General features: G+C 43.0%; 1 protein-coding gene across 1 annotated transcript in view; it reads left to right on the top strand.

Moving 5' to 3' along the window:
* Positions 1-3,789: 3,789 nt before the first annotated feature.
* PLXNB2 (plexin B2) overlaps positions 3,790-23,272 on the top strand; it is a 171,113-nt gene continuing 151,630 nt past the window's right edge. Inside the window, exons 1-5 of the mRNA XM_060244805.1 lie at positions 3,790-4,924; positions 9,441-9,626; positions 11,515-11,637; positions 14,493-14,593; positions 21,034-21,160. Of these exons, the coding sequence (XP_060100788.1) occupies positions 3,812-4,924; positions 9,441-9,626; positions 11,515-11,637; positions 14,493-14,593; positions 21,034-21,160 (1,650 nt within the window). The 5' untranslated portion in view covers positions 3,790-3,811. The remainder of the gene's footprint in view (positions 4,925-9,440; positions 9,627-11,514; positions 11,638-14,492; positions 14,594-21,033; positions 21,161-23,272) is intronic.

Genomic DNA, 23,272 nt, shown 5'->3' with positions numbered 1-23,272 from the left:
TAGGGCTTAAGCAAAAAGAAAAGCTGTGTCTCAAAGTAATCATTGATGCAGTAAGGCGTCATAGAAGTGGACATCAAAGCCAAGGTTAACAGAAAGGGAGGGGGTTAAAGCTTGTGTTTCTTAATGAAATTAATTTTAATGAAGGGTTCCTGGAGTCACAAATTTTGAGTTATGCACCATTTAATAAGTAAATTAAACCATGGGTGGAAGTAGAAATATCATTGTCAGTCTAAATTGTGGCTGACTCTCCCAGCCCAGTGGAACTACTTTATGCTTGGTAACCTACAAAGTGGCAGGTTTGGTTTTTCCCCTGCAACTGCAAAAATAATAACGATAAAATAATGTGCGTATTTGGCATTGAACTTGACTTCTTGCATTCTAGGTTCAGTGCTAACCAGTGTTCCCTCTAAACTGAGATAGTGTGAGGCAGCTTTTTAGCCTCCAGCTCACACATTTTTGTTTTAGCTCAGGAAAAATCGCCCCAAAGCAAGCTAATTTTGTGCAGTAACTTACAACTAGGGTTGCCAATCCCCAGGTGGGGGCAGGGGATCCCCCAGTTTGGAGACCTTCCCCCCGCTTCAGGGTCATCAGAAAGCGTGGGGAGGGGAGGGAAATGTCTCCTGGGAACTCTGTTATTCCCTATGGAGATTTATTCCCTTAGAAAATCATGGAGAATTGATCCGCAGGTATCTGGGGCTCTGGGAGGGCTGTTTTTTGGGTAGAGGCACCAAATTTTCAGTATAGCATCTAGTGCCTCTCCCCAAAATACCCCCCAAGTTTCAAAAAGATTGGACCAGGGGGTCCAATTCTATGAGCCCCAAAAGAAGATGCCCCTATCCATTATTTCCTATGGAAGGAAGGCATTGAAAAGGTGTGCCGTCCCTTTAAATGTGAGGGCCAGAACTCCCTTTGGAGTTCAATTATGCTTGTCACAGCCTTGATCTTGGCTCCACCCCTAATGTCTCCTGGCTCCACCCCCAAAGTCTCCTGGCTCCACCCCCAAAGTCCCCAGATATTTCTTGAATTGGACTTGGCAACCCTACTTACAACTTTAATGCCAGTAGCTCATGAAGAAGAATTTCTGCTCACAGGACTCCACAGCTTAGAGAGAGTCAATCAATCACTAAGTCTTTATTGCATTAGCAACAAAATGCCATAGCAACCAACAACCAGACTCAACAATTTAAAAAAAAAATCAATAAAGCATTCAATACAACAATACAATACAATACAACAATAGAATAATATTAATCATGATAAAAATTTAGGCTGAATTATCAATAATATTTATGCAATGACATCCTAAGAAAACAACCCACAGTGGGTAAAAAGGAGAGTAGTTAATATACCTCATTACTCTTTTTTTTTTTTTAAATCGCTTAGAGGGATTATTGGAACATGTGGAAAGTTTGAAGAAAAGTAGTGTGCATTGCGAACAAGTGGAACATGCTGACTCACTGCCTGGGAAAGCAAGCTGTGATGCAGAAGGAAGCAAGAGAGGGAGAAGGAAACGGATGACAGCCAGTTACTCAGGGGCCTGATAGGAGCCCTCCAGGGGGCTGATTCAGCCCCTGGGCTGCATGTTTGACACCCTTGATCTAGTCCAACCCCCTGAAACTGCATTTATTTTATTTATTATTTTATTAATTTGACTTCTAGCCTGCCCTCTCTGCGAGCGGCCTCAGGGCGGCTTACAACACAAGAACCATAAAGTAATAATAACCGCATTTAAAAATCTTAAAAACATAAATTAAAATCACAAAAATAATACATATGGCATAATTATATGACCCCCTGCCAACAGCAGATGGAAAGCAGGTTGGCAAGTAGTTTGAACAGGAGGGGCCGATTGTATTGGACATACGCTGCTTCAACTAAAAGCCTGGCAGAATAGTTCTGTTTTTGCAGGCCCTGTGGTATTGAAGGAGATCCCGTAGGGCCCTGATCTCTAGTGGGAGCTCATTCCACTAGGTCAGGGCCAGGGTCAAAAATATCTTGGCCCTAGTTGGCCCTAGCCTTGACCAATTCCTCAGGGCCTGCAAGACCATCCTTTTTAGGTTGGCCTTTGCAGACGGCTGATCAAGGATCGCTTATTAATGGATCCGCCAAAGTGATTTGCCTCAGTGATCTTCGCCACCACACAAACTAACAGAATAGCGCCAGGAACATCATTGTTATTGTTAATTTATGTTAAATGTGAACTAGTATAGTTTTAAGATTTTAAAGTTTTATATAATTATTGCATTGTATAACTTTGTATGGATGTTGTTAGCCGCCCTGAGCCTGCCTCGGGATATAAATAAAATATTATTATTATTATTGTTGTTGTTGTTGTTGTTGTTGTTGTTGAAGCTAAACAGATGACTTTTGGCCTGGAGTCATCAGTAGTTGTTGGTGAGCCAACCATGAAGCCCTTTGGGGTACATAAGGGGAGAGGCAGTCCTGCTGGTATGTCAGTCCCTGGCCACTCAGGGCCTTAAAAGTTAAAACCAGCACCTTGAAACGGATCTGGAACTCTATCAGCAGCTAGTGCAGCTCACGCAGCATCAGCCGAATGGGAGCCCATGGAAACATAATAGTATTTACTTTGTCATGAATCATTCATATACAGAATCTCAGGGTAGTCCAGTGGTTCTCACACTGCGGGTCTAGATCAAAAAAATGACTTTCTTGCAAGTAGTTCAGAAGGGAGGAGCCAAGAGAGCATGCTCAATGGCAGGTTTAGTTTTTGTCTCTGCAAAATGACCATGGAGTCACTAACACATGTACAGGTTGCAAAAACCAAAACCCTATTCACCTTTACAGGGGAGGGACGGTGGCTCAGTGGTAGAGCATCTGCTTGGGAAGCAGAAGGTCCCAGGTTCAGTCCCTGGCATCTCCAAAAAAGGGTCCAGGCAAATAGGTGTGAAAAACCTCAGCTTGAGACCCTGGAGAGACGCTGCCAGTCTGAGAAGACAATACTGATTTTGATGGACCCAGGGTCTGATTCAGTATAAGGCAGCTTCATATGTTCATGGGGAGGGATTGTGGCTCAGTGGTAGAGGATCTGCTTGGGAAGCAGAAGGTCCCAGGTTCAATCCTCGGCATCTCCAACTAAAAAGGGTCCAGGCAAGTAGGCGTGAAGAACCTCAGCTTGAGACCCTGGAGAGCCGCTGCCAGTCTGAGAAGACAATACTGACTTTGATAGACCCAGGGTCTGATTCAGTATAAGGCAGCTTCATATGTTCATGGGGAGGGATTGCGGCTCAGTGGTAGAGGATCTGCTTGGGAAGCAGAAGGTCCCAGGTTCAATCCTCGGCATCTCCAAAAAAGGGTCCAGGCAAATAGGTGTGAAAAACCTCATCTTGAGACCCTGGAGAGCCGCTGCCAGTCTGAGAAGACAATACTGACTTTGATAGACCAAGGGTCTGATTCAGTATAAGGCAGCTTCATATGTTCATATGTTCATCTCTGTACATTCACATATGTATCCCCTGGAAAAGAATGTATTGAAGGGAACGTGAAGTGATGCTTGGAATCAGTTTTTCCATTCCATAATTAAATAAATCAACTTTTTTTTAAAAAAGTTCTAGGTTTTTTGTTTTTTTAGTTTGTAGTCAAGCTAAATATGGCAGCAGCGTATACCATGCACGTGTGAATCTTCCCTGGTGTTGGGCCTTGAAAGAGTAACGGAAGATGCTGCAGTAGGTAACCTCTCCTAGAAGCGAATCTGTAAATGATGCTATCTCCAAAGGGACTGTGTTATTATGTTATGTATTTTGGCTATGCATAATGCATATTTTGTCTTTAATTGTCAGGCATCGCACAAGAAATGGCGGTATGGATTTGGACACTGAGCATTCTGAGCTACTCCTGTGTTACCTGTGCATTAAGGCATAAGACATTTGATTCGTTCGCAAGCAGGACGGAACTGAGCCATCTGGCAGTGAACCACAAGACGGGAACTGTTTATTTAGGAGCCGTGAATTCCCTCCATCAACTTACAAAAGACTTGAAACCATATCCCTCAATAGGCGATGTCACAACTGGACCATACAACGACAACAAAATGTGCACCCCTCCCATCGATGAGAGCCAGTGCACTGAAGCAAAGCCGACTGACAATTACAACAAGATTCTTTTGCTGGACACGCTGGAGAAGAAAATTGTTGTTTGTGGGAGTTTGTTTAAAGGCATTTGTTCCATTAGGGAGCTTGAGAACATTTCAAACAGAACTTACTACGAGAACGGCAGTGGCGAAAAATCATTTGTTGCAAGTAACGATGAGCATGTAGCCACGGTGGGGCTCATCACTTCTTTGGAAAAAGGTAGAATGATGTTTGTGGGGAAGGGGAATGGGCTAAGTGACAATGGGATCATAATCAGCACCCGGCAGCTTTTTAATGGGGAGGGGAGAGAGATTTTTGAACTGTATGCAGATCCTGCAGTGATTAAGTCGGCGTACCCGTCCTCGAGCACGCAAGAATTTCTGAACATCTTTGAAGACGGCCGATACGTGTATTTTATTTTCAACGAGCATTTGAAACAACCCCTTAAAAACCGGACCATTATCGCGCGGCTCTGCAAGGAAGACGAACACTATCATTCCTATTTTGAAATGGACCTGGAATGTAAAGACGAGCGTGGCCCTTACAACCAATGCAATGCCGTCTACGCCGCTGTGCCTGGGCAGATTCTTTCAGACAGCATCGCACTGTCGAGGCAAGACGACGTTGCCCTGTCAGAGAAAATACTGATTGCCCTTTTCCAAAGAATCGACAGAGATAAAAACTCCTTAGAATCTGCTTTGTGTATGTTTTCCTTGATGCAGATCAACCAGAAGATGGAAGAAAAAAGGGAGAAATGCTACAAGAAGCAGGGACCGGGTGTTTTTTACAAACCGTTTGTAGCGGATAGTGTGTTGTGTACTAGTAAGATTCATCAGGTAATGTGAAAACTTTACTTTAAGAACAAGTTGACTAATGCTTCGCAGATATAATTTCAGTCTGTGAACCACAAGAACGAGACCTAATAACTTGACATTAAGATATTTCTATACAGGGCTTTATGGTTCCAGAACGACTACATTTTAGCATTTACGTTTCTTCTTCTCTTCATCTGTCAGTATTGTATCCTTATGCTCCTATGTTAATAACGAGGTTTCAGAATGGAAAACATGTCATATTAATATTTCTCGTGTACGCTTTAAGAAGCAAAACACACATTTATCCGTTTGGCTATTTGAAATGAGAAATGTCCAGCTGAAGCGAAGCATTCTTAAGTCTCGTTGCATTTGATGGGGTTTAAAAAGTGTTCCACTCTCACTGTGTGTCCAGTTGTAATACATATCAGAAGGGAAAACCAGCATTACAGCTTTACACGATTGCCGCTGCTGAACAGGACTTTATTGCAGCACAAGAGATGAGAGTTGTGGGAGACAAACCTGGGGTTTCCTAACCTTCTTTCTTGGGCCAAATGCATAGAAAAGTGGCTCTATAACTTGTGGGGCATTGCTATGTGAACATTAGTAAACTATATCCCCAAAGTACAGTTGCTTCCGGGGGGGGGGGGAGAATCTATTTATTTTGCTACTAGGATTTTTTTAAACTCAGAAAACATGTTCCAGATTAAATACAGACAGTGTCGTTGTTCACATGTTTATGTTTCACTTCCTGAATAAAGTGAAACACATTGCTTCAACCACCACAAAAGTGGGAGGGGGTTATTTTATCCTCAGAGGTGTGGGAACTTGGCTTGGTGTATGAATACATACTGAATATAAAAGTTTCCCCACCCACCCACCCACCCACAGATTTGACAAAGACAGTTACTAGCAGTTTTGTTTTTAACTTCTTTGGGCAGAAAAACTGAAATAGAAAACAAACCTATTTCTAGATCCAGTCTCTGTTACATAATAAATAATAATAATAATAATAATAATAATAATAATAATAATAATATTTTTTTTATTTATATCCCGCCCTCCCCACCGAGGCAGGCTCAGGGCGGCTAACAGCATTCATAGAATAATTATACAATACAGTAGTTATACAAAAACTTTAAAATCAACATTGTCTTAAAACCATTCTGATTCACATTTAACATATTTTGACAGTAACGGTGATGTTCCTGGCGCTATTCTGTCAGCTTCCATGGAAGCGGAGATCACTGAGGCCAAATCATTTTGCCGGATCCATTATTCAGCGATCCATAGTCAGCAGTCTGCAAAGGCCAACCTAAAAAGGATGGTCTTGCAGGCCCTGCGGAATTGGTCGAGACTCCGCAGGGCCCGCACCTCTTCCGGAAGCTTGTTCCATAGGCATGGAGCTGCGATGGAGAAGGCCCGTGCGCGGGTGTTCTGCAATTTCGCCTCCTTTGGCCCAGGGATGGTCAGCTTGTTCTTCCCAGCTGACCTCAGTGCTCTCTGGGGCTCATATGGGGAGAGACGGTCCCTCAGGTTGGCAGGTCCTCGGCCATAAAAGGTTCCGTTGTCAGAGTAACGTGTCATAAAAGAACATAAGCTGTGCCAGACGCATACTGCCCTTGTTGGCTCAGTACTGTCTACTTTAACAAGTCTTTCTGAAAACTTACAAGCTGAGATATTTTAACTGGAAGCACCTAGAATTGAACCTGCGACTCTCTGCATGTAAAGCATGTCTTCTACCAATGATAGTCATTTCCCAATTTTTACATGCAGTTTCCATTACTAGGTAACTTTCATCTCAAACAAAACCTAATTTATATATGACCTTGAAAAACAAAACTGCTTAATACCCCCATGGCTTGCTTTGCTGAGCTCTACAAACGGGTTCAACTTGTCCTTCCGTATTTTTCCAATTAGAGTAAATGGGAACACAACACGATTTTAACAGTTAACAGGGTTTGGTTTTATTTTTTAAGCAGGAATGCAGTTCCAGCTGGCTTGGCATCAGAGGGTGTGGCTTAATAAGCAAATGAGTTCCTACCGGGCTTTTTCTTCGAATAAAAAGCACTGTGTGATACAATGGTGACATTGGGGTGTGGCCTAATATGCAAATGAGCTCCTGCTGGGCTATTTCTACACAAAAAAAAGCCCTGGCAGCTAATCATATGTAGTTATGTTCTTGCCACTTAAAGATTACTTGAGGCAAATCATTTCAGCTTTGCAGCGAGAGCCAAAGCAAATGCAAAGCTTCCACGTGAACAAGGGCTTAGAATTTAGCGTTGGAAAGCTTTGCGTATGAGACGTAGAAGGAAGGAGCGCACGCAAAGCTTTTATGAATAGCAAAGTGTCTGGCTTGCATGGAACCATCCGTATGTGCACTGGAGAGACTCCACCTCAGGTGTTCAACGTTTCCCCTTCCTTTCCGTCCTTCAGTTTGATTATTTAAAGGTGTCAAAAATGACGGGAATGTCTGTGTCAGGTTGAATTGGACCCTAAATATTTGAAAAGCAAGCTAGGAGAGAAATGGCAGGAATTTAAGTTCCTTATGAATTCAGCAAGCAGTACAGTACTCTTAAACGGCCAACAAAACATTGTATGTCAGGTGTTGTCAAGTCACTTCCAACTTATGGTGATCCTATGAATGAATGATCTCCCAAATGTCCTATCATTAATGCCTTGCAAATTGAAGGCTGTCACTTCCAGTGTTGAGTCAATCCATCTCTCGTTGAGTTTCCCTCTTTTCTTACTGCATTCACCTTTTTCCTAGCATTAGTGGCTTTTCCAGTGAGACTTGTATTCTCACTACACAGTGCTTAATATAGAAACTGAGAATTTCAGGCATGTCGCTTTCCTAGAGCCCTGCATTAGTTGCAAACTGTGGGTCAAGGTGAGGGCAGAGGTTTGCAGGCTCCACTGTCTTTGAGAAGGCTTAGACAACTTTGGGCTTGCTAGCATGGAGCAGCTGCCCTGCCTCCAATAACCAAATAGTGGTTTGTGTGCTCCCCTTTGGTCCATGCAATCAAATCTTATCTCTGTCTCCTCAAAGGCTTCCAATAAGGTTCCTTGAGAGTCTTACCCTCTCCTTGAGCAGCAGACTGGACCATTAGCTGATGCCTAGACTACTGGATTCAAGATGTGAATGTTGCAGTTACTGCAGCACAGCTAACTGCAGAAGTGTAAAATTTCTTGGAAATGTGACCAGTGTTCCCTCTAAGCTGAGTTAGTGTGAGCTAGCTCACTAATTTTTGGCCTCCAGCTCACAAATGTTTGTCTTCGCTCAGGAAGGATGTCCCCAGAGCACAATAATTTATGCAGTAGCTCACAACTTTAATGCCGGTAACTCACAAAGTAGAATTTTTGCTCACAAGACTCTGCAGCTTAGAGGGAACATTGAATGTGACATTTAGATTCTAAATTCAATTAATTTTCTAACCCCCAGATTGTGCATCCATCTGTCTCACTTCTCAGACAGAGACCCTTTCGTGAGAGATGCTTCTGCAATCTCTTTCACCATGACAACAAACTTGACCTGACTAATTTCAGCTCTAACTAGAATCAGATATAGAACCAATAGGCTACTAGATGCAGTGCACAACATAAACCACATTATTTTCAACATAAAATATATGTTTTTTAATTTTTCAGTCCCCCTCCCTGAAATCTCTCTCTCTCTCTTTCTCCCCCCCTCACTCTCTCTCAATATATATATGGTGGGGTTAAATTTTCAAAAAGATTGGACTAGGGGGTCCAATTCTGTAGCCCCCAAATGAGGTGCCCCCATCCTCCATTATTTACAGTGGAAGGAAAAACAGCAAAAAAAGCAGGGACTGATGTCAAACCAGAGAATCTTTTCAGTAGAAACTAAAGAGGATGCATTTTTGCAGAATTAGTGCCATTGTAGCAATGCCAACTCATCGTTGCAAATGTAGCACAGCTAGTGCATGTACAGAATGCCCAGTAGAACAAGCACCATTGTGGCGATACTAGCTCAACAAATCCAAGCTGGGGGGGGGGGGGAGCGGTTTCCAGCCTAGCACAGCCAGTGCATGTACATCTGTCCTTGGGTGTTTTTGCTGGTTTCCCCCCGCCCCCGCCTTTGGAAATGATGCAGGGTGCAGACACTTTCTTTTGGGGGCCCATAGAATTGGACCCCCTTCATCCAATCTTGTTGGAACTTGGGGGGCAGTCTTTTGAGGAGAGGCACCAGAAGCTTTGCTGAAAATTTGGTGCCTCTATCACAAAAACAATCCCCCGGATACCCCCAGATAGATTCCCCATTGACTATAATGGTCCTGTAGGGTATAACGGAGCTGGGAAAAAATGGGATTTCTGAAAGAAAGAAAAATCCAGATCCAACTACTATACTGGTATTGTTTTTTGGTTTTGGTTTTGGTTTTGCGGGGGGGGGGGGGCATCCTGAATTTTTCAGAGTTCAATATATCCAAATCAGAAAAATCCCCCCCAAAAATTGTGTTTGCACACCCCTAAGTCGGAATCTGTCTTAACTTTTATTTTTGTTTCCTTCCTCATTTTTTAGGATCTTCTTAGCAAAACTTTTCCGTGTGGTTCTGAGCATTTGCCATACCCTCTGGGAAGCAAAGAGGGAATTACAACTGAACCTCTGTTGAAAAAGGAAGGTGTTAAGTTAACTGCTGTGACCTTTGCTGTAGAGAATGATCACACTGTGGCTTTTGTAGGAACTTCTGATGGCAGAATACTCAAGGTAATTTTTTTTTTAATGTTTAAAAGTTAGATTGTTTTCAGAATATAGAACATTAGCTCAAGGGAGGGATGATGGCTTAGTGGTAGAGCATCTGCTTGGGAAGCAGAAAGTCCCAGGTTCAATCCCCGGCATCTCCAAAAAAGGGTCCAGGCAAATAGGTATGAAAAACCTCAGCTTGAGACCCTGGAGAGCCGCTGCCAGTCTGAGAAGACAATACTGACTTTGATGGACCAAGGGTCTGATTCAGTATAAGGCAGCTTCATATGTTCATATGTTCATTATGGTTGTAAAGAATCAACACCATGACTGGGAATCCCCTCCCCCACAGCATTCTAGTCGGAGTACCAATACTCCTGGAAGTCTTAATAGTAGTCCACTCCAAGATAAATCTTCTCTATAATAAAAGTGTAGTGTTAAATGCAAAACGGAGCTCTCCCATTGGCTATGGTGTGCACACCATCAACCTTTGGCCCATCAACCACCACTAAAGGTCTGTTGCATTCCTTTGGCTGAGGGTTATCACTTTACTCTGCTCTGGTTAGACCTCATCCAGAGTACTATATTCAGTTTTGGACACCGCGATTTGAGAATATAGACAAGGTGGAACATGTCCAGAGGAGGGCAACAAAGATGGTGAGGAGTCGGGAGACCAAATCCAGTGAGAAAAGGGCTGAAGGAGCTGGGTATGTTTAGCCTGGAGAGGAGAGGAGGAGATATTATCACTATCTTTAAGTGGTGCAAGGATGGTGCAGAGTTGTTTTCTGTTGCCCCAGACTGGAACCAATGGGTTTAAATTAAATCAGAAGAGTTTCCTGCTAAACATTAGGAAGAACTTCCTGACAGTTAGAGTGGGTCCTCATTGGAACAGGCTTCCTCAGGACGTGATGGGCTCTCCTTCTTTGGAGGTTTTTCAACAGAGGCTAGATGGTCACCTGACAGCAATGCTGATTCTGTGAACTTAGGCGGAGGTATTTGTGAATTTCCTGCGTTGTGCAGGGGGTTGGACTAGATGACCTTGGAGGTCCCTTCCAACTCTGTGATTCTATGGTAGAATGCCTCAAAGTTGATAGGAAAGATTCTGGAGTCCAGGTTCTTAATAGGAACCTGAAAAATAATGTGATCAGAAACTAACTATGATCAGAGATCAGAAACTTCAAAACTATGCTATATTGAATTTCAACAAAAAATGCATTTGTTGAAGAGCCGTGTGGCACAGAGTGGTAAAACTGCAATACTGCAGTCGGAACTCTGCTCACAACCTGAGTTTCAATCCCAGCAGAAGCTGGGTTCAGGTAGCTGGCTCAAGGTTGACTCAGCCTTCCATCCTTCCGGGGTCAGTAAAATGAGTACCCAGCTTGCTGGGGATAAAGTGTAGATGACTAAGGAAGGCAATGGCAAACCACCCCATAAAAAGTCTGCTGTGAAAACATTGTGAAAGCAACGTCACCCCAGAGTTGGAAATGACTGGTGCTTGCACAGGGGAGTACCTTTACTTTTAATTCATTTTTTACTTGAGTGGATCCAATCCTCCCTCTTCACTGAATAATGTTTGACACCTTTCTCCAGCTCAAGTGACTCTTCCTTTGGAGGAAGACTCCTTGGAGGATAGTTGAGTCTACACCATTAGTATTATAACAGATGGGGAAAATGGTAGAACTATTTGCCTACAAAGCATGTGAAATAGAAACCGGGAATCTTGTTTGGATAACATTTTTTTTGGGGGGGGGGAACAGTAATGTTATGAAGACCATTGACTTTTATCATTCCATACAAATCATTTCTAGGAATGATTTTTTTTAAATTAATGTATCAGTTTTAAATTTTCACTTCTTCCTTCCTGTTCAGTATATAAGTAGCCAAAACGACACTTACGGCCTGTGTTTTTCAGATATTTCTGGCTAATCCTGCAAAGGAATATGATGGTGGTGTGCTTGAAAAAAACCAAGCTATTAAGAAGGATCTTGTCCTTGATGCTCTCCAGGAGCACTTGTATGTCATGACTGCAAAAAAGGTACAATTTTGGTTTTTATTTATTTATTTGTTTTTGCTTTGTCTTGTTGCTAACAGTAATGGAGCTAATAGTATTAGCTTTCTGGACTATCAATGTAGAATCATGGTCACCAATATATGGGCCAAGTCATACTTCTCTAGGAGACATCGCAACCAGTATATCAGTTCCCGGTAGCATTCCAGGAGGACGACTAGCCAGTACACCTTGGACTTCAGTAGTATTATTACCCCATTCAACTCAGGTTATATACCATTTCTAGGGTTTACCTACATTCAGGGCGTTTTCGCACAGGGCTTACCCCGGAGCGATGTCTCTCTTCACCGCGCAGCGTCTGCGCGGATTTCGCACCAACTGCTCTGCAGAACCCGGAAGAGCCACGTAGTGCCGCGGTTTTTGTGTCGCGAATGTAAACCGCCAAAAACCAACTTTACATTTGCGACGCAAAAGCCGCGGCTCTTCGCGGCTCTTCCGGGTTCTGCGGAGCAGTTGGTGGGAAATCCACGCAGACGCTGCGTGGTGAAGAGGGACGTCGCTCCGGGGTAAGCCCTGTGCGAAAACGCCCTCAGTCTTCATCCATTGTCCTGCATGATACCCGGAAGTATGCATGATAGGCATACCCCTCCCAATTCCAGAAGAAAAAAAAAGTGTAGCTAATACACTATAATAGAATTATCCACCTTAGAGCAAGGCTTACCTGTCCCTTCACTGGGTCTCAGAGTCCTGTTAAAAGAAAATTGGTTCATTCTGGCAAAACTCTTACTCTGCAATATGTATTTTTTCCCCAAACATGGCAGAATGACTTTGGTTGAGAAGAAAGATCAAAATATAAGAATAAATGAAATTATAGGTTTCTTTATCCTGAAGCTAACCATGCAATGGGAAAAAATCATGAGAGTGATAACAACTTGCCAGTGATCAGGATAGTCTGATATTTGAATTCGTGTTTTCTAAACGCGGTGTGCTGAACCACAGTGCCATTGTCAGTAATTGTGCAATTTGAGTTCTGCTCGTTCATCTGTAAATGTCAGTTGCTACTTGAAGATGAGGTGCTTGCTGCAACCAAAATTGTGGTAGTAAGAGCATTAAGAATACTGCATGCAGCAGCAAGTCCTGTTGCTAGGAAAGAATACTAAATAAAAAGGACTTTGGAGCTGATGGGCAAACAAAGATTGCGAAGAGAGTTCTCCTGGTTCCTTCTCTAGCTTTTCCCTTTGGGTCTTCTTCTGTTGAAAAAACAAGCAGTGGGTTTGCCTGGAGCAAATGTCTTTTGACGTTCACTCCTCTCTTAACTGGTTCCCAGATACCGTGTAGAGATCAGGAAATATCCCCCTGAAACATCTGTCATTTCTGTATCATGCGATGCATAAGCAGATGTGTGGCAGCTCTAAGAGAAGTTAGCATTATTCCCATTTGTAAATAAAATATTACACAGTAACCGTTATTCTTGCTGGCTTTTATTGATGAGATTCTTTAACCAACTTTCTTGCCTAAATTCAGAATATCATTTAAGAACCATCAGCAGGAGCTTTTTCGTGCGTTATAGTATGCTCCATCTGACTTGATTCTTATTGCCAGGGTAATGAAATTAGTGCTTTGTCTTAAAATATGTAATTACTCGTGAATGTATTCCCACTGAAGGAGGAGAATATTACAGGGATTGAATGGTGTTTAGTATTTATGAAAGAATATTAATGTCTCTAGGAGCCTAATGAATCCTAATGTCTGTAGGATTTTAGGCATTATGGGATATAAACAGATGTACCTGTCTTGGAGTGTGTATGTGCAAGAGCATGATTTGATGTATAGTTTTGATGTTTTCAGACATCAATCAAATGGTATAAATAAACTAGTCCTCCTGGGGAAAATATGTAATTATGGTGTTGTAATAATAATAATAATAATAATAAGTTTTATTTATACCCCGCCCTCCCCGCCGGGGCAGGCTCAGGGCGGCTTACAATCTATCATGATGTAGTATCATGATATGACAATACGGGTAAAATCAATACACAACATAAATACAAATATAAATACAAATACAGATACAAATATAAATTAATGTTAAAAAGCTAAAAACTATATGGTGGTGCTACAGTCTCTATTTATACAGGCAGCGTAATATTCAGTCTGGTCACGTCTTGAAGGCCGCTTGGAAGAGGACGGTTTTGCAGGCCCTGCGGAACTGGTTGAGGTCCCGCAGGGCCCGCACCTCCTCCGGTAATTGATTCCACCATTGGGGCGCTTTTATGGAGAAGGCCAGCTCCCTAGTTGTTTTAAGTTTGGCCTCCTTAGGCCCAGGGATTTCCAAAAGATTTTGTGAACTGGAACGCAGTGCCCTCTGGGGAACATATGGAGAGAGGCGGTCCCTAAGGTAGGCAGGTCCTTGGCCATATAGGGCTTTATAGGTGATAACCCTTAAGCCAGTCCTAGCAGTAATGAGTAGGAATGAGTAGGAATGGGCACAAACCCAAATATTCTGGTTCAGTTCAGGATTTGGGTGGCTCCCAGACCAAACCCTAAACCAAGACAAAAATGCCCTGAACTGGCTGGTTCAGATCCAATTTGCTCCCAGCAGCTTTCCATAGTCAGTAGAAACAGGAGGGAGAATCACCTGGGAAGAGTTAAATGCCTGGCAGCCATTTAACCTGTCCATTCCACTTCCTACCACTTTGAAGTGGAGGGAGCAAAACTTTCTACAAGGAGCATCCTGCATCAAAAAACTACAAACATATTTAAGGGAAGTCACAGAATGTATCAAATTGATATTGTTTATAAGTGCCCAAAATAGTATTCTTTCATTTTTTACTAAAATCACTACCGTTTTTGCCTGTTTATGGTTCTTTTTTTCTTACTAGGTGTTTCGATTGCCTGTACAGGAATGCAATCTTTATTCTACCTGTGATCAGTGTATTTATGCTCAGGATCCTTATTGTGGTTGGTGTGTAACAGAGGGAAAGTAAGTATTGCATATTATATTGTAGAGAGACATATATTATGCAAGTTAATTCTTTTCATGATATTGTTGCTGAATAATTTCTTTAAAGCATTTATAACAGAACTGGAATAATTCTTCATCACCAATTACCACAGTATAAACATATAATGAGCAGCAGGGAAGAATCTAATTTGCATATTTTATCGATATAGTTTGTATATAATTTGCATGAAAACGGTGATTGCTAAGCCGCAGCTGGTGAACATCTAGCATTTATCTGGAAGTAGTCTTATTCTAGTATTGTTAACCCTAAAAATTCCTAAATGCAGCCCTTCCAGTAGGTAAAGGGGGCTTAGAAACAATTGGGTGGGAAAACTGTTCCTTCTTTTTTCTTCATTTGAGTTTCTAAGGCTATGCAGGCACAGTTTGTGTTCATTTCTGAGCACCACACTTGTGGGCTGTAGAATGGGCAGTAGAACATAGTAATCTCCTTTTGGAACTAAATGCAGTTGTCCTAAATGTGATTATGTCAGTTTTACAAGACCCTTTGACCAATTTCATCTTCCATTTAGTTTATCAGATCAAGTGTTCTGGTGGTGGTAAGACCTAATAGTCAAAATCTTGAGTTAGATGTTTCCTGGAAGGAGAAACTACAAGGCTACTTTTTAAAAAATAAAATAAAATAGTGCTTTTGTTTGCTTGACTAATCCACTCTGTTGTTTACATACCCCTCTATATTCAAGCCTATTGTGGCACCTATACGAACTAGAAATCAGCTTTTAAAAAGGGGTGAAGTTATAAACTTGAATACATTGAAACACTTCCTGCTGTTTGCATACTAAAATAAAATCTGTTCAAGTGTCTTCTTTTCAACAAGCCACAAAAACTATAGTGCCTTTTAGAGTAACAGATTTCTAAAAGAACATCATGGAGCTACAAGTCCCAGGACATCTTATGGGAGACATGACAGTTTAACCTGTCTGGAATTTCTGTTATTGGATCAGTTTTATTCCAAGACTGCAAATGTGAACTACAGTGAAAAAAAATGGCAAAAATATAATGTCAAAAGGTGCTTTTCTTTTGGGCTTGAAGCAGTTTGCTTGTGATTTTCAATTGGCTATTTGGAATTAAAAGGATTTCCAGTCTCTGCTTTTCTTTATAGTTTGACCGTTGATTATAATTGCTTTGTGCAGAGTTGTGCATGCTTTTCTGTAGTTCTCAAAAATAGTTTCTCTTCATGTCAGAGGGCAAGAGGGTGTCTAAAGGGTGAACTCATACGTTTGCAGAAGATATAACCAAAAATAACCCGCACTGAGATTCTAAGTGTATGTATATATATATTTTTAAAAATACTCCATAATGTTTATTCAGTCACTGTTAAGGAGTGAAAGGCATAGCCTCACCTGAGCTTTCTGTAAAGCATTCTGGCACAATAGTTGCCACTTGGCTAAATTATACCTCAAAAATAAGTTTTAAAATCTGCTGAACCAAACCATTAGTCTCCAGTAGGGTTGCCAAGTCCAATTCCAGAAATATCTGGGGACTTCGGGGGTGGAGCCAGGAGACTTTGGGGGTGGAGCCAGGAGACACTGGGGTGGAGCTAGGAGCAAGGGTGTGACAAGCACAATTGAACTCCAAAGGGAGTTCTGTCCATCAAAATTAAAGGGACCTCACAACTTTTTAAATGCCTTCCTTCCCTCCACCCTCCCCTTCTCCGATTCCACCCCAGAGGCGGAGCGGGCGACGCTGCCATGCTGCTGCCGCCTCTTTCCCACCCCACTGCAGCCGCTCCTCTGAGATGGGCCCAGCCTGAGCCCATCTCGGAGGAGCAGCCATGGTGAAGCGAAGAAAAGGCGGCAGCGCAGCGGCGTGGCCTGCCCCGCTCCGCCTCCGAGGCGAAACCAGAGAAGGGGAGGGTGGAGGCAGGCCAGGAGCGCAGCGAGCCGCGAGTCCGGGTCCTTGAAGGACCCAGACCCGCGGCCCGCCACGCTCCTGGCCCACCCCCACCCCCCCTCTGACTCCACCTCAGAGGCGGAGCGTAGCGGGCGATGCCGCCGCTGCCGCCCCCTCCCCACCCCATCCCAGCTGCTCCTCCGAGATGGGCCCAGCTTGAGCCCATCTCTGAGGAGCAGCCACGGAGAAGAGGCCGCAGCCGCGCAGCGGCATCGCCCGCTCCGAGATGGGGCGGCTCGCCACGCTCCTTGGTGCCGTTTCCCCCCTCCCCCCACTTCCGTTTTTTTGGGGGAGCGGGGGAAGAGGCTGGAAATCCTGGGGTCCCCCACCAGGGCGGGAGGGTTGGGAAGCCTAGTCTCCAGGCTGATTTTTTTTTAAATAAGTAATAGGGAATAGGTATGTCAGGCAACTTGCTTGTGACTTTTAGGTTAATTAACCCCATGGCAGAAACATGGGATTTTGTGATATGAAATATATTCTATTGGTGCAAAAGGGTTTATTTAATTATAGAAAGCAGGTGGATTTGCTTCCTTTCTTAGACATTTGAACTGTTGCAATGAAATTATCTAGAAGTTCAACAGGAAGCCAAGCATGGAATACCCCACCCCTAAGTAGACTAGCCTCAGATATATGGCTAAAGTGTGGGTCCAAGTGGCTAGGAGACTTAAGTAGATGTCTGAACTCGAACATGTCACATATTGAAGTTTTCTTCAGCTTTTCTGCTGAAGGGTTTCTACTGGTATCTCCTCTCCGTCGCAGTTATGAAACCTTCCAGTCCTTTGCAGCCAAATGCCGTCTTTTGATATTTTGTAATTTCGTGATAGATAAAAGAAAAATTAATACAAATACACTTTCTAGAAGAAGAGTCATAGGTGTTATTATTTGAGCTGGGAGTGGAGGATACTTTCAAGATGAATAACACATAAGCCCTATTCCAACTAAACATTCTGCAAGAAAATGCCACTTGTGAAGGAGCAGCAGAAAAAAAGTATGGCGGTCCCACCCCAGCCGCCACAATTGCAGAGATATGCTTAGGCTTCATTCCTGTGGTCAGAGGAGAAAAAGCAGCATTCCTGACCAAGTGGACAGAGCTTTCCGGTAGTGAGTTATTATGCTCATAGGGGTACCATGTTCGACTTACAACAGTAGTGGACTCAGCATACATGTTCCGACCCACTCCCCCGAAGACCTTATCTGCTGCCTGAATATGTTTTCTGAGAAGGCTGCAGCAAATTTCTTTCCACAGTTAACATGATGAAGTCTCACTGTGCTGCTTAGGAGAGCCAGTTTGGTGTAGTGGTTAAGTGTGCGGTAGGCTTCCCAATCCCCAGGTCCCAGAGGGGGATCCCCCGGTTTTACAGGCTTCCCCCCTCCCCCAGTCAGCTGGCCGGCGGGGGAAGCCCCTCCCCCAGAGCCATCATGCACCTCCATGAACGATTCCCATAGGGAATGATGGGGAATTGATCTGCAGTTATCGGGGGCTCTGGGGGGCCTGTTTTTTGAGATAGAGGCACCAAATTTTCAGTATAGCATCTAGTGCCTCTCGCCAAAATACCTCCCAAGTTTCAAAAAGATTGGACTAGGGGGTCCAATTCTATGAGCCCCAAAAGAAGGTGCCCCTATCCTTCATTATTTCCTATGGAAGGAAGGCATTTAAAAATTTGTGCAGTCCCTTTAAATGTGATGGCCAGAACTCCCTTGAAGTTCAATTATGCTTGTCACACCCTTGCTCTTGGCTCCGCCCCCAATGTCTCCTGGCTCCACCCCCAAAGTCTCCTGGCTCCACCCCCAAAGTCCCCAGACATTTCTTAAATTGGACTTGGCAACCCTAGTGTGCGGACTCTTATCTGGGAGAACCGGGTTTGATTCCCCACTCCTCCACTTGCACCTGCTAGCATGGCCTTGGGTCAGCCATAGCTCTGGCAGAGGTTGTCCTTGAAAGGGCAGCTGCTGTGAGAGCCCTCTCCAGCCCCACCCACCTCACAGGGTGTCTGTTGTGGGGGAGGAAGGGAAAGGAGATTATGAGCCGCTCTGAGACTCTTCGGAGCGGAGGGCAGGATATAAATCCAATATCTTCATCTACCTCACAGGGTGTCTGTTGTGGGGGAGGAAGGTAAAGGAGATTGTGAGCCACTCTGAGACTCTTCGGAGCGGAGGGCGGGATATAAATCCAATATCTTCATCTACCTCACAGGGTGTCTGTTGTGGGGGAGGAAGGTAAAGGAGATTGTGAGCCGCTCTGAGACTCTTCGGAGTGGAGGGCGGGATATAAATCCAATATCTTCTTCATCTTCTTCTTCTGCTTATCCATATACCAGGAAAACTGATTGCCTAGCTCAGAAAGGTTGAGACATTCAACCAAAGGGGCTTTGGGATTTCCCAACAAGGAAAGGCTAAAGCATTTTGGCTTTTTCAGTTGTGGGAGGGGGTGGGGGGAGATGCCTAAGTTTATAAAATTATGCCTATGTGAATAACATGTATAGAGAGAGTTTTTCCCTTCTTGACCCATAACAATCAAATTTGGGTTTACCCTATTAAATTGATTGGCAATACACACAAGATGGTCAGTGGCTTAGAGGACTTAGAAAGGAGTTAGCCAAATTCATGGAAGCTAGCGGTTCAATCCTATGTGGGCTTACTCTGGGGTCTGGTCCAAGGCCACTGAAGTCTATTTTTGGTCTATCAACTAAATATGTTAAAGATTGCCCACGTTCAGATACAACAACAAACTAAGACAGTTACCTTCAGGCTTCCCAGAAGCATTTGGTTTGTTTCTGTGTGAAACAAATTACTGGAGCAAGAAGAACTCTTCTTATGTCAAATACAGTATACCATCTAGTACAGGGGTTACCAGCCTTTTTTACCCCATGGGCACCTTTGGAATTCTGACAGGGTTGAGGGACACCTTCACAAAATAGCTGCTGGGAAAGGCAAAGCTACACATGCACATATAGAGGAAGCCCAAATGCAGGGAATAAGAGGAGTAATTTAAAATATATATGGTGGGAGAGGTTAATGAAAAGCGCAATAAATGCTGTGGTGGCAGCTGCCACTGAAATAGTGTTTTCTTTTTAAAAAACGTAACAAATCAGATTTCTAGTGGCCAGTTAGATGCCATACTGGGCAAAAATGACACCTGGGCCCATCCACTTTCTAAAAGGACTTGGCAGGCACCAGGAAAGGTTTTGGTGGGTGCCATGTCAGGGATCCATGATTTAGTACACATTCAGATATCCAGAGACCATAATCATTTTGGACGTGATAAAAAATATGGTTTAATTAACTGTGCTTAATGTTGGTTGTTCAAATGGAAGCCTCTGCAGAACTATGGTTAGTTAGGATCTGTTGACTAAGTTTGTTAGCCAAAGTTAGGTTTAATTATTGTACAAACACAGACATCCTAGCTTGTTTTCCAACTCTGTTGCACTCCCAGAGATGTCTAGCTGGAGCAAAAGTGGTTAAACCAGCATTTGTGAAAACAAACTGGGACTGCCAATGCCATCTTTTAGACCTAGTATAATGTTTATTTCATGCCCTCTCTGAAGAATGATCCTAAGAAACATGGGTTCTTGGCCCAGAGGGGTTGTCATATGCTTTAGGATACTTTTTTAGAGAGGACCTGAAATAAACATTGTATCCAGCCCAAAATACCCTATTAGGAGTCCCAGTGGACCTCTTGGCCCCACAATAGGTTCACCCAGACTCCTTGTCTTGCTTCTTCAGATACTTCAACTGAGCATATTTACTGAATATATTAAGAACCAGTTTAGTGTAGTGGGTAAGTGTGTGGACTTTAATTCCCCGCTCCTACACATGCAGCTGCTGGTTGACTTGGGTAAGCCACAGTTCTCACAGACCTGATCTCTCAAGAGCAGTTCTCAGGAGAGCTCTCACAGCCTCACCTACCTCGCAGGTGTCCGTTGTGGAGAGAGGAAGGGAAGGAGATTGTAAGCCACTCTGAGAGACTCCAAGTGAAGGGTAGGGTATAAAAACTTCTTTCTTCCACTTTCCATCTAGTCATGGTGTCGTGCAAAATTCTTTGCAAATGGTTGCTTTTTTCTCTATTGAAAAAGCAGGAGCCCACAGACCAAAATCTTAGGCAAGCTAAGGCTAAAGATGTGGTAAAGAAATGGGTATCATTTAAAGAATAGGCAAAAATAATCCACAGTTCATGGACACAATTTCACTTCTTAATGGCAAAGTTAGTGTTCTATTACACAATTTTTCTATTAGATCAGGTTTTCACTGATGTATAGTTAATTGCATTCAAAGTAAATATATGTACATTTATAGTTACTGTTTGAACATGCTCACAGGCAATCATCCTGTGATAAAGAGCAATAAGTAAACTGATGGGAGGAAGTGAAATATTAAACATACACTCTTTCATTTTCCCTCTGTCAATTAATATGTGTTTGAACTCTTGTTGCGTTTTGATAAATGAGCATTGATCAACATTTTTTTTTAAAAAATGCTTGGAATAATTTTAATTTTTATAATTATTTCAGGTGCTCAAGGAAAAAAGACTGTGAAAGATCGGCTAGGGCAAATAATTGGCTTTGGAGCCCAGATGGTAATTGCTTGACTATTACAAGAGCTCAGCCTCAAAACAGGAGTCGCAGGGTCTTGGGCAAGGTAATCAGAATTTTGTAAATATAATCAGGAGTCTTGTGGCACCCTAAAGAGTAATGTCTGTATTGTAGCATACACTTCCATGGTCTAGAGTTAGGGGTGTCAAACATGCAATCTGGGGGTCGAATCAGGCCCCCGGAGGGCTCCTATCAGGCCCCCGAGCAACTGGTTGTCACCTGCTTCCTTCTCATATCTTGCTTCCTTCTACATAACAGCTTGCTTTGCAAGGCTCGCTCAATTGCACAGCGGAGCTACTGAGCCAAGCCTCTTTTCCTTCTGTTGGCTGAGGCTCCCCCCCCTCAGTCCCCTGTGGAAAGAAAGGAAGAGCTACAACTTACTGTGCCCAGTTCCCTGGGTCCCATGGGAGAAATACAAAGAAAAGCACCTTAAAATGAGTGCTAACATTTTAAGCATGTTTTAAGTTTTTTAAAAAATATATATTTTAATTGAGTTTGTGTCCTTTATAAAGTTTATATCTCTGCTGCCAAATCTTAAATAGGTACACACATGGCTTGGCCCAACCTGACATGGCCCGGCCCAACAAGGTCTCATTTATGTCATCTCCGGCCCTCATAACAAATGAGTTTGACACCCCTGGTCTAGAACTTACAGAATTTTTGTGTGTATCATGGATCATATGAACATATGAAGCTGCCTTATACTGAATCAGACCCTCGGTCCATCAAAGTGTGTGCAATTCTGGTCACCGCACCTCGAAAAGGATATTATAGCATTGGAAAAAGTGCAGAAAAGGACAACTAGAATGATTACAGGTTTGGAACACTTTCCCTTGTGAAGAAAGGTTAAAACGCTTGGGGCTCTTTAGCTTGGAGAAACGTCGACTGCGGGGTGACATGATAAAGGTTTACAAGATTATGCATGGGATGGAGAAGGTAGAGAAAGAAGTCCTTTTCTCCCTTTCTCACAATACAAGAACTCGTGGGCATTCAATGAGATTGCTGAGCAGTTGGGTTAGAACGGATAAAATGAGGTACTTCTTCACCCAAAGGATGATTAACATGTGGAATTCACTGCCACAGGAGGTGGTGGCGGCTCAGGCATAGCCAGCTTCAAGAGGGGGTTAGATAAAAATATGGAGCAGAGGTCCATCAGTGGCTATTAGCCACAGTGTGTATATTATTGGCCACTGTGTGATACAGAGTGTTAGACTGGATAGGCTGTTGGCCTGATCCAACATGGCTTCTCTTATGTTCTTAAAGTCAGTATTGTCTACTCATACTGGCAGCCGCTCTCCAGGGTCTCAAACTGAGATTTTTCATGCCTATTTGCCTGGACCCTTTTTAGTTGGAGATGCCGGGGATTGAACCTAGGACCTTCTGCTTACCAAGCAGATGCTCTACCACCGAGCCACTGTCAATTCATGGAGACACGGGAATTTTTAAAAATGTGTGATTTGGTATAGTCATGTACATAACTACCTCAAAATATTTTAAAGGAAATTCTTCCATGTAATAGCTACTTGATTATGTGCTTTCTTAAAGGAAGATTGTTTTATTTATTTTAAACTTTTATCCGCTGCCTTTCTTCTCAATTTACAGCATAGATAAAACACAAAATAAAATGCATATAAAAACCGGGACTAGTTAGAGTTGCCAGTCCCCATGTGGAGCAGGAATAAAGATATAAACCGCGAAAACCAGCCTCCAAATTTATGCGAAGTGTTTACTAAGACTGTTATCAGTAAAAAGTTTTTCTCAAGTAGTCACCAACAAATTTGTACAGAATTAAACATTAAAGGAACATCACCCAGTCATTCAAAGTCACTGAATAACAAATTAATGTCCAATTTTCATAACAGAAGGGTGCAAGTGGCAGTTCCAATGGTATAGTCCTCCACGGAGACCAAAGCTCCAAACGACTTTTTCCTGTACAGCTAGGCACAGATTCGCTACACGGTTGTACTTAATCCCACATTTCACTTTTGCTTTGACGAGCTTTCAAAAATTGCTTCCTGTTCCAACAGCTGTCGCTTGTAACATTTTCCAATGATGTGGTCAGTTGTTACAAGCGACAGCAGTTGGAACAGGAAGCAATTTTTGAAAGTTCGTCAAAGCAAAAGCAAAACGTGGGATTAAGTACAACCGTGTAGTGAAT

The sequence above is a fragment of the Heteronotia binoei genome, chromosome 8 (genome assembly GCF_032191835.1).
Source record: "Heteronotia binoei isolate CCM8104 ecotype False Entrance Well chromosome 8, APGP_CSIRO_Hbin_v1, whole genome shotgun sequence".
Taxonomy (NCBI): domain Eukaryota; kingdom Metazoa; phylum Chordata; class Lepidosauria; order Squamata; family Gekkonidae; genus Heteronotia; species Heteronotia binoei.
This window is presented reverse-complemented; position numbering and strand designations above follow the sequence as displayed.